The 10,411-nt window shown below is 52.6% G+C and overlaps 5 protein-coding genes across 5 annotated transcripts; 3 read left to right on the top strand and 2 right to left on the bottom strand.

Annotated features, from left to right (window-relative positions):
* Window positions 1-60: 60 nt before the first annotated feature.
* Window positions 61-2,930, top strand: Malapachy_1347 (ribosome biogenesis protein tsr1; the record flags this gene model as incomplete). The annotated part of the gene is made up of 5 exons (XM_018135852.1): window positions 61-154; window positions 183-2,645; window positions 2,684-2,713; window positions 2,755-2,780; window positions 2,901-2,930. The coding sequence occupies 5 exons, from the start codon at window positions 61-63 to the stop codon at window positions 2,928-2,930; spliced, it is 2,643 nt and encodes an 880-aa protein (XP_017990387.1).
* A 330-nt stretch (window positions 2,931-3,260) lies between these two features.
* Malapachy_1339 (orm1 type endoplasmic reticulum protein) lies at window positions 3,261-4,035 on the top strand (the record flags this gene model as incomplete). The annotated part of the gene is made up of 3 exons (XM_018135844.1): window positions 3,261-3,486; window positions 3,528-3,789; window positions 3,831-4,035. The coding sequence occupies 3 exons, from the start codon at window positions 3,261-3,263 to the stop codon at window positions 4,033-4,035; spliced, it is 693 nt and encodes a 230-aa protein (XP_017990340.1).
* A 905-nt stretch (window positions 4,036-4,940) lies between these two features.
* Malapachy_1388 (hypothetical protein) lies at window positions 4,941-6,278 on the top strand (the record flags this gene model as incomplete). Its single annotated transcript, XM_018135892.1, has 1 exon — window positions 4,941-6,278. One exon carries the CDS (start codon window positions 4,941-4,943, stop codon window positions 6,276-6,278), a length of 1,338 nt encoding a protein of 445 aa, XP_017990391.1.
* A 74-nt stretch (window positions 6,279-6,352) lies between these two features.
* Window positions 6,353-9,320, bottom strand: Malapachy_1356 (hypothetical protein; the record flags this gene model as incomplete). The annotated part of the gene is made up of 2 exons (XM_018135861.1): window positions 6,353-9,037; window positions 9,078-9,320. The coding sequence occupies 2 exons, from the start codon at window positions 9,318-9,320 to the stop codon at window positions 6,353-6,355; spliced, it is 2,928 nt and encodes a 975-aa protein (XP_017990375.1).
* Window positions 9,321-9,564: 244 nt separating this feature from the next.
* Window positions 9,565-10,247, bottom strand: Malapachy_1402 (hypothetical protein; the record flags this gene model as incomplete). Its single annotated transcript, XM_018135906.1, has 2 exons — window positions 9,565-10,064; window positions 10,145-10,247. 2 exons carry the CDS (start codon window positions 10,245-10,247, stop codon window positions 9,565-9,567), a joined length of 603 nt encoding a protein of 200 aa, XP_017990322.1.
* Window positions 10,248-10,411: the final 164 nt, after the last annotated feature.

The following is a 10,411-nucleotide window of genomic DNA, read 5'->3' on the forward strand; positions in this document are numbered from 1 at the left end:
CGACCAATTTTTTTTTTGGGCGACTGGTCTGCAGTGTCGTAGCCCCTCTTTCGTGCGACGATGCCGTTCTCACATAGGCCGACGTTGAAGCAGAAGAACAAGCGATTCAAGTCAGGTCATGCTACGAAAGGCGCGCTGAAGCGCGCTGCGAAAGGTATGTCAATGATAATGCTCACCAGCAGGCAAACATGAGTCTGCAGAGCCCTCTGCTGTGAACCGTGCACACAAAGCGAATGCTTTGCGCATGTCTGGCAGTGCTGAAGGCTCGCGGACCAACCGACGAAACGAAGCACGCCAGATTTCGCAGCAGAAGCGCGCTGCGCTCGTGGAGAGCACACGCGTGTTTGGCGGCACAGGTCTGCGTGGTGAACAGCGCGCCGGAGGCTCAGGACGTCATGCAAAGGCAGGCGCCCCACGCATCTGCGCAGTAATCGCATTAACACCAGATGTCAATGAATGGGATGTGGTGCGCGCGTTGGAATGTGATGGAGATGCGCTGGGTGTGCACCCTGTGCCTGGCAAGAGTGCTGACGAAGCACAGGCGCAGTCGCATGCCCTCTGTGAGCTGGACGCATCGCGATTCCGCCAGACATTGCAGTTCTTGCCTCTGCCCTATGGAGCTCTTCTTCCAGCGATGGATGCATGTCGTTGTGCTGATTTTGTGGTACTTGTCCTGTCTGCCGCTACGTCCATTGAGCCAGGTTCATGGGGCGAGTTGTGCCTTCGTTCTTTGCAGGCTCATGGTATGCCCCAAACCCTAGCGGTTGTCCCTACACTGGCGTCCGCAAATGACGCGCCGTTTGCGAAGGCAAAGAAGAACACGCAGTCGAAGGATGCACAGGGTGCACGCAAGAGTCTGCTGAGTTTCGTGCAGTACTTTGTACCCGAGCTCACAAAAATCCATGCTATGGACGATGCGGCGAGTCGGAGTGTATTCCTTCGTACGCTCGTTACGACCGCACCGAAGCGCGTGGCATGGCGTGATTTCCGTTCGTGGTGTGTCGTGGAGGACGCATCGTACGTCCCGCAGCAGGATGAAAAAGGCCTGCTCAAAGTACAGGGCTGGATTCGCGGTGCGCCTCTGAGTGCCAATCGCCTTGTTCATATTCCAGACTTTGGCGACTTTGCTGTGGACCATATTTCCTATGCCCCTACCGGCACCCCTCTCGATGCCGTCCTGCCGGAGGAGGCGATGAATGAAGCTTCAGCACCGGCCACAACGACGCTTGTGCCAGGGACCGTCCTCGACCAGCGGGACGAGGATGAAGCGGATGAGCTTATTAGCGAGAATGAGCCGGATCTTTTGGCTAATGAACAGACGTGGCCTACCGAAGAAGAAATGGCGCACGCGACGGAAGTCGAGCCGATGGAAGATGCCCTACCTCCAGCCTTGCCTGGCACTACGCCACGTGAGATTCTCAAGCGCCAGACAGAATTAGAGGGACAAAAACGATACCAAGCTGCGTGGATTGTCGAGAGCGACGACGAAGGTGATGACGATGAGGGCGATGCCTCTGATGTAGCTATGGACGACGACGATGACGAAGCGTCCGACCCAGAGGCCATGCAAGCCGAAGCATCGATTGACCTTCAGCCTGACGGCAATGAAGAGGACAACGACGACGACGATATCGAGGAGGAAGACTACAATGAGGAAGAAGAGCTGCAAGCTATCGCTGCTTACCGTGAACAGCTGCAGAAAGAACGGGAGGCCGAAAAAGAAGAAGCGCAAGATGCCGAGTTTCCTGATGAAATTGACACACCTATGGATGTGCCAGCACGTCAGCGCTTTGCACGATACCGTGGTCTGGAGAGCATGTACACCACGTACTGGGATCCGTACGAAGACCTGCCTCAAGATTATGCACGCCTTTTCCAATTTGACGACTTCTCCAAGACACGCAAGCGCGTAGAAAGCAACTCCCTCATGGAAGGCATTGCGCCTGGTATTCGCGTGTGCGTGTGGATTCGTGATGTGCCCGCTGCTGCTGCAGAGCGTGCCCTCCAAGCGACGGGGCATGGTCAAGCAGGCAAGAAGCATGAGGTTGTACCGTTTGTGTTCTTCGGCCTGCTTCGTCATGAGCATAAGAAGAGTGTGATCAACTTTACTGTGACACGAAACACAGAATATACGGCTCCTGTACGGTCCAAAGATCCCTTGGTGGTCTGCCTAGGTTTCCGCCGGTATATGGCACGGCCTGTGTACTCGCAGCACCTGCGGCGCGTAGGTCGCGGCGGGAACAACGTATACAAGTATGAGCGTTTCCTGCCTCATGGTGTTGGTGCAGCTGTAGGCAGCGTGTATGCCCCTGTCACATTTGGTGGCGCCAATGTCCCTGTGGTGCTCCTACGCATGCGCTCCGAAAGCAAAGAATTTGGCTATGATGACCAAGGCGTGAGTGCGGAGCAGACGCCGCACTTGGTCGGTGCTGGTTCCGTGTTGGATGTGGCGCCTACACGTATCATCGCGAAGCGTATTGTGTTGTCAGGTCATCCCTACAAGCTGCATAAGAAGACGGCTACAATTCGTTTCATGTTCTTCAATGCAGATGATGTGCGTTACTTTGCGCCTATTACCCTGCGAACCAAGTATGGTCGAACGGGGCACATCAAAGAAAGTTTGGGTACGCATGGTTATTTCAAAGGTATGTCTCGTATAAACGAACGAAAACTTACATACTAGCGCACTTTGATGGCCCTATGTCACAAATGGGTATGTTATGAGTGGCGAAAGTGATAGACTAACATGAACAGATACCGTGCTACTGAATTTGTACAAGGTATGTACTTTCTCTATCCTAACGTTAGCGTGTGTACCCACGATGGTCGAGCTTGTTTGTAGACTCGAGAGCCAATATGCCTCTCATACAGTAGAGGTAGGATCCTATGTATTCTCACAGGTTACGAACTCATGGGTCTTCCGAACGTAGGGCCGGGAATGCGTGGCTCCATGGATTAACAGTTCAACAGCTGTGTTGCCTTTTCACATGCGCCAGGGGTCGCAGCAAAACCTGTCTAAGAGGGGTTGCAACTCAGCACGGACAAATTTCTGTCCCTCCGTAGATGCGCCTATCGACACGCGCAGGGCTAAAAACCTGCCCCCCCCCCTCGGCCGGGGCAGCCAATCAAATTTATCAAGGAAGCCTATTAGGCCGTGTCACTAACTGTGGGCGCCTGACGTTTCTCTTTGCTCAGGTTCTCGCTGGCTTTGCCCCGCTCTCATCACACCCAGTCTCTAGGTTTCAACAACTTGGACCAGGATGTCGACGCCATTGTCTTCTACAATGGGAAGCGGCAACGTGACAAACAAGCCTACTATTATAGCTGATCCAGGTGATATCAATGCTGAACCCTTGTCCATGGGGACAAATCGCCACCGACGAACGAGCAGTATTATCATGCTCAAGCATATGCGCGAAACACCAGAGCAGCTCGTTGATCAAGCTGTCGGCCCAAATGTGAACGCGGAATGGGTGAATATGAAAGGTACGTTTACAGCATAGAAGAGTTCCAGCTTACACTCTTAGGTGCATGGGTTATCCATGTCGTTCTCATCGTGCTGGGCAAATTTATTATCAATGCCGTTCCAGGCATTTCTGACTCGATGCGCTGGACAATTGTAAATTTGGGATACATGGTTGTTTCCTATATTATTTTCCATTACGTCAAGGGTGCACCTCTGGATTTGAACAGTGGCGCATACGACGAGCTGACTCTTTGGGAGCAGATCGATCAAGGATACCAATACACCCCGGCGAAAAAGTATCTCACAAGTTTGCCCATTGCTTTGTACGTATTTCATTGAATGCAAGACGACTGACATTCTACAGATTCCTGCTTTCGACTCACTATTCCCATTATAACCCATGGTTGTTCACACTGAATTTGATGGCTCTGCTCGTCGTCTTATTCCCCAAACTTCCAATCTTCTACCGCTCGCGTCTTTTCATCTTCCCAAAGCAGCCTGGTACAGGTGCCAATACACCCACGCGTCAGCTTTCCGTTGGCCTTGAGGGTCCATGGACCCAATCCTAAGCTGTATCCGGACACTTCAACATTAATTTTATGGCAACAACTCTAATGATGGAAATCTGGTACTTATTTCAATGATATGGTCCAAATGCAAAGCGATTCTCTGTGACTGACTTCACTATCTATGTCCTACATACTGATCGGCTTGCCAAGACCCTTGGCCTTGTTCCTCTTCTCTAGGGGGCCATGTGCTCTTACTTCTTTCTCCATGCGAAAGATGTACTCAGTTTCCCTGTTCTATCTGACAATGGACAATAGATACAGATATTGATATTTATAGCTGCTGTAGCACCTGTGAAATCACTCCATGGAATCGCAATGACATCCAACGAGGTCAGGATAGTCCGTTACGTGGCGATCGTGTCTTGGCATGTTGTTTAGTCAGCCAGAATCATTGTCTGTCACAAGTGGTGTGAGAGTCGTTAAATACAAAAATCACCGAAAGCTGCAGGATCGCGCGGTCGTTTTTTGTTTGCACACGCGGAATTGTAGAGCCATATCCGCTGTGTCTGATCGACATGCTTTTTCGGAAGCATAGTCTTCCTCCTCCGGAGAAGATTCCTTGTCCACCATCTATACTAATGAATCCCATCAAGCGAAAGTCACGGTTTAGCACCAATCGCGGAGGCTATTTGATAAGGCGCTACACGAAGCATCACGGCTCATACCCACATACTCTGCTTGTGATGCCCAACCTGGAACTACACGAGTCATATTGGCCGCATGTACATCACAAAAAGGGACACTCTGGTCTCGTTCGGCAAGCATCTGGACGCATCAAACACACAGCCGGTGCACTCGTACGATCACATTCCACTTCTGAAGTGCCTTCTCACGCCACCAATAATACATCTAACAATAAAAAGAAGGAAAACACCCAAGATGGAGAGGACGAAAACTTTGAACCTATGGATCCAGAAGAGCTTGCCATGCTAAACTCCATTATCAATACCCGACGGAGCATGGCCACAGCCAAGGCACTTGCCCAGCACGAAATGGAACATTTGGAAGTCAATCGATCCAATCCCAACTCACACAGTGCTTCACGAACTCCTTCACGGGCAGTCTCACCCTCGCCGATGCGTCACCGATGCGTCAAATTTGCACCTCTGCCCTTTCCCGAGGACGAAGAGATGTCTATTCCACCTGCATCGAATGTGGACAAAGACGGAGAGTACGGCGCTCGGACCATTGGTCTCTCATCTTCGGCCCTCAATTCGTCAGAGTCTTTGCCTGAGACCGAAGATTCACGTTCTGTGAACAACAACTCTACGACCAGCTTGCTATCTCGTGTGTTGTCCTCTGAAAGGCCTCGATCAGAGACAGGCGATGATACGTCATCTATACATCATTTTCGTGGACGTAGATTGTCACGGTTTGTGCATGGTCGTCGCGATAGTGAACTATCCTTGCCGGACGATTCACCGCCTCCATCGCCAGGCAGCACATGGGAAGACCGTCTACGACGTCGTGAGCATATTCGAGCACAGCGCCCTGGAGGTACTGGTATGGTAACTCTTCTTGATGGAGAACGTATTCCTGCACGTATGGCTGGTGATCGTGCTATGGAGATGGAAATTGATGAGGATCTACAGGACCAGCTGTGGGGCTTTGCTGCGCTGGAGCGCTACCGCATGCGAGTGAAGGACGAAGAGGCAGAGCGTCAGAAAGAGGCTCGCAAGGGCAAAGGTAAGCTGTCTAAAGAGCAAGCGAAAGAGTTGCAACGTCGCTTCGAAAATGAGATGCTGGTGCTCGGTGTGGAAGCTTTGAACAAGGCTCATCAGGGTAGCGGCAAGAAAATGGCCAAGCACCACGCGTCAGGCCCCGAATCGACGACAGAGCGTCGGTCCTCGGCTATGTCTGCATCTGCCTTGGCATTGCCGTCGTCGGAAGGTACACGTGTGCATGCCGATCCTTCCATTAGCATGCCCTGGCCGTCTCCGCGATTACCACGTCGACCTGATGCTCGCGGTATTGTGGTAGTACCACTGAATCAGCTCGGAGAACGTCCAGAACGACCGTTTGAAGGACGCTCATGGCTATACCAACTGCCACTGGATTGGGATAGCGACGAAAGTGATGATGATGCCACGACGGTCAAGAGCACGAGGCATCGCGCCACGACACGGGCCGCTGGCCAGGAAGTTGTGCATTCGAGTCGTCAGCGCCGATCCAAGCGGTCAGAAAAGACATGGGACGATGAATTTTGGCCCCGGCCCAGTGCCACTCGTCGAATGTATATGTAATAGGACGAGGCATGGACTCGTTAGCTCAGATATTTTTTTGTATATATAGACAAGGGAAAAGAAACTATAGGCTATTAACCACGCCATTCGAACTGGATATCGCCGGCTTCGAGTAACGGATCGTCACCTAGGTCGTCTTTGGCCTCGTGTGCTGCGTCCCCTGGTTGTGCGTCGATACCGCGATGCAAGCTTACCGATGGTGTGCCGTACAAGAGACGGCGGCGGCGTTCCAAGCGGCGACGAGCTTCAGGCGATAGTGCCGACTCATCCATGTCCTCGTCCTCCAGATTGCCTTGCTTGTCATTCTCCTCCAGCGACAAAGGCTCATCGCTGTATAAAATCTGACGGCCCATAGTGGGACTGGATGGTGACTGGCTCAAAAGACTGTTGGGCGACATAGAACCATCGGATGCATCAAACGAGTGAGCCAAGAGCGAGGGCGACGTAGCTGACTTCTCTTCCTGGATGGGCATAGCTGCTGACGACGTGGACTTGTCGCGTCGGCGAAGTCCTAACAGGCGGCGGAAGCGACTGGGTTTTTCTGTGCCTGGCGATGGGGCTGCGGGTACGTCTAACGAGGCTTGAGGTGTGGCCTTGGGGCTGCGTAGACCCCGGAGCGACGGTGACGTCGGCTGGACCACAGAGACCAACTCGCTATCCGGCGGCAGTTCCACATCAATCGGGTCGTCTCGCCAGTAGTTAAAGTCGGAGAAGGCGGCAGTTTTGGGATTGCGTTTCATGTCGCGCACAGGTGGGAACATTTGGTCGACAAGGTCCGTCATATTGGGGTACGATGTATTGTAGCCTGCAAGCTCCAGGAGCTCCATCTTTACCTCACCATTCGCGTCAATGGTGAAAATGCGTGAACTCGGGATATTCACACTGCGATAGCTGAGGGCATCGGTAATACGATTGCCAAAGCCCGCGTAGAATGGCGTCGTTTGATCGCCCACTGGGTGAGAAGGATCAATGCCAAAGAGGCGCGAAATGTCACGCAGACATGCCATTTTAAAGACTTCCGGCTTGCGCAAGATGACTTCACGATGCAGCGAGGCAATTAACCGATCCGGACTCATGATCACAGGGCCATCAGGAAGCTGGTAGTTGTTTTGGTTGATGTTCTTCAAGTAGTCCCGCGTGATATCCGCTTGCCCAATCGCTCGCGATGTTAAATACATGATACGGTACCCATTTTGCGCAATGTCATGGTACAGTTTGGCTACGCCTAGATGCGTCCAGTCTCGTCCCATCAGTGTAAACACATGGCCTAGAGCATCCGATTTTGTAATGGTACCATCAATGTCCGATACCACTACGGGCTTTTCGCTGTCCCACAAAAAGATTCTGGCTTGGCATGTAGCAACGCCCGAGTATGATGACGTCACAGAGAACGTAATGGTATTCATGCCTTTGAGGAGGTTCAATTGCTTCAGCTGGTCCGATGACAGTCGCAATGTCTTGACGTACGTCTCAGCAGGCGCACTCTTGGGCGTGGGCGGCTCGCTCTCCGAGGAGGCCGCATGGCTGGAAGTGCTGGTAGGGCTCGGCAAAACTAAGCTGGTAGTCGGATCCATCGAATGCCGTGCTGTGGGCGCCGGCGGCTTCGTACCCCACCACCGACGCCACAAACTAGCTTTCAACCCATTGGTCGCCATAGTATTGCTGGATCGCAACAATGCGTTGCGGTATAACGTGAGAGTAGAGAACATATCTGTGTCTTTCTCAGGCCAGTGGTACTTGTCGTTGCGACGCAAACACAGACGTGGGTCCTGAATGATCGTATCATCTTCCATAAACCGCTGGAACGAAACGCGGCCCTCGTCAAAAAGGGTCTCCATCTCAGAATCGTCGCCCTCATTCGAGGACAATGGCGAAGGAGAGCACAGGCTCAGCTCAAAGGTATACACAGTGTCGGCATCCAGCTTGAGTTGGAACAAATATGGGTCGGCATCGGCGCACGACAATGTGCCCACGGCGTCCTCGTCTTCATCTTGTTGCTGCTCAACAGTATCGCCTTCTTCCACAAATGCGGACTGTGTAGACGGCCTACCCTCGTCTTCCTTGTAGTGCTGCATACGCAATAACTCAGTATCGCTTAGCGATACTGGAAGGTGAGGTCGAGTTTCTTCACTCGGTTCATCGGTCTGGATCGTCACAATGGACGCATCACTCGAGCGACGTGGCCGTTGCGGCGTATCTACCTTAGACGGCGTGATATGATCGAGCCACTGATGCTGCCAACGAAGCTGCATACCACTGAGACGCTCTGAGAGTGGCAAAACAATGTTGCCACCGTGGCGGCGGTTCAGTGGCATCTCTGAAGCAAAGCGCTGACCCTGCTCCAACGCTTCTTCCTTACGCAGCTCTGTCATCTTGTAACCATCCATATCCAAATCCAACTCAGACGCATCAGTCGTTGGCGGCACATCAATAGCAGCAGCTTGAAGCGACGAATCCGCCTCCGTCGTGGTGTCGGGAGCATCAATGGTCGTGTCAGAAGCCGTATCAGAGCCGCCAATAGGTGTTCTAAACATCTGCAAGGATGCCTGCGACGCACCCAGGTCTAAAGGCTCGGGCTCGTGGGGCTTGTCATCCGAGGGCTCTTCTGTCGTTGGCGAGACCATAGGACTTGTCACCAGAGAATCAGGTACAGAGTCGCATGCCTGATCGATTTTCATCACAAAAAAGGCCTCGCCATTCTCACCCACCTTCATCGCGAAGGGAAGGGGATCAGGTGAGTCGTTTAAGTGCAATGTCACCTGCTCGTGTCAGTCTCATTCCTTCACGGTCCTTACATACCTTGCGCTCGGCCGGACGAAGTACACTCATCTTTCCAAACCTCACATGAAAGGGCGATGATGCCAATTCTGTTGTTCGGCGCCGCGTTTTGGTAGTCGTACCATCCTCCAACGTGGTCGTCTCCTCGACTTCCACTTCGCGCTCCACCACAATCACATCAATCGCACCTGTCAGAGTCGATGGATTGATATTGGGCGTAATGGTGTTATACACGGAAGACACGAGCTTTCCAACATATTGCATCGTATCTATGCCTGCTGCGCTCCGTCAGGTACCGCGCTGAGGACACAAGACAAAGAGGACGTTGAACTGGGGGCAGCACGGAGCACGGCCCAGCACCTCCACCTGCCCTTCAGATGTCCACGTGCAGAACGTGCCAGGGACCAACTGCAACGTGTCGAGACAGCGAATGCCTTGTGAAAGCTGGTGGGGATGGGTATCCAAATAGTAGCTATGTATATAGTACAGAAAGAGGTATACATACGGCTCATAACGCGTTATTGGAGCGAGTTGGGCGAATAGGCCGCCGGCGCTTGCGTGGACGGTCAGGTCCTCGTTGAGTTTGCGACGGTGGCGGCGCAGGCGACTCGGACGCGCACTGTGGCTCATTATTGTTGCGACGATTTGTCGGCTTTCGCATATGTTTCCGCTCCATCGTAGGCGAAGATGTACGAGGGGACGCTCCGCCATGATTCGTAGTGTTCTGCTCTGAATGGTGGCGCTGGTCCCCTGCACGGCGCTGATGCAACGAGAGCGTCGTAGGAGTCTCTGTCGTAGACATATGACGCGCATCTGATGTATCCTCCTGTTCCTGTGCATCACCTTGCAACGCCTCCAGGCGTCGTACCAAGTAGTCACGGAGTCGATCTAACTCTACCTGAGCTTGCTCAGGCTCTACCATGGAGGCAGACGGTGGGAGGCAGTCAATGACATCACGGATGGCCTTGGTGTATCCTTCAAGAAAAGCCCCCTGGATATTCTTCCGTCCTTGCTTGTATAAGTTAGTCAGTTGAAGCGCAGCCCCTGGAAGGCGTTAGCTACTGTGCCACTCCACAACAAACACGTACCTCGAAACTCGGCTGTAAGCATTTCGTCGTAAATACGACTTGGCACATTTTGGTTTTGGTTGCTGGAAGATTCTAGGCTTTCCCGAAGATTAGATAGATCCATCTGGTAGGAAGACAAGCCGCCTAGGTTGGAGGTTGGACAACTACCGCAAAAAAAATGGAACCGACGGCCATTACGCTGCCCCCACAAGTGTCGTAACCAAATTTCCTTCATCACGTGAAGAGGCATGCATAGGAAAATAAAAAGAGAACTGCAGCATCCAGGAT

This window comes from Malassezia pachydermatis (genome assembly GCF_001278385.1).
Source record: "Malassezia pachydermatis strain CBS 1879 chromosome Unknown scaffold9, whole genome shotgun sequence".
Classification (NCBI taxonomy): Eukaryota; Fungi; Basidiomycota; class Malasseziomycetes; order Malasseziales; family Malasseziaceae; genus Malassezia; species Malassezia pachydermatis.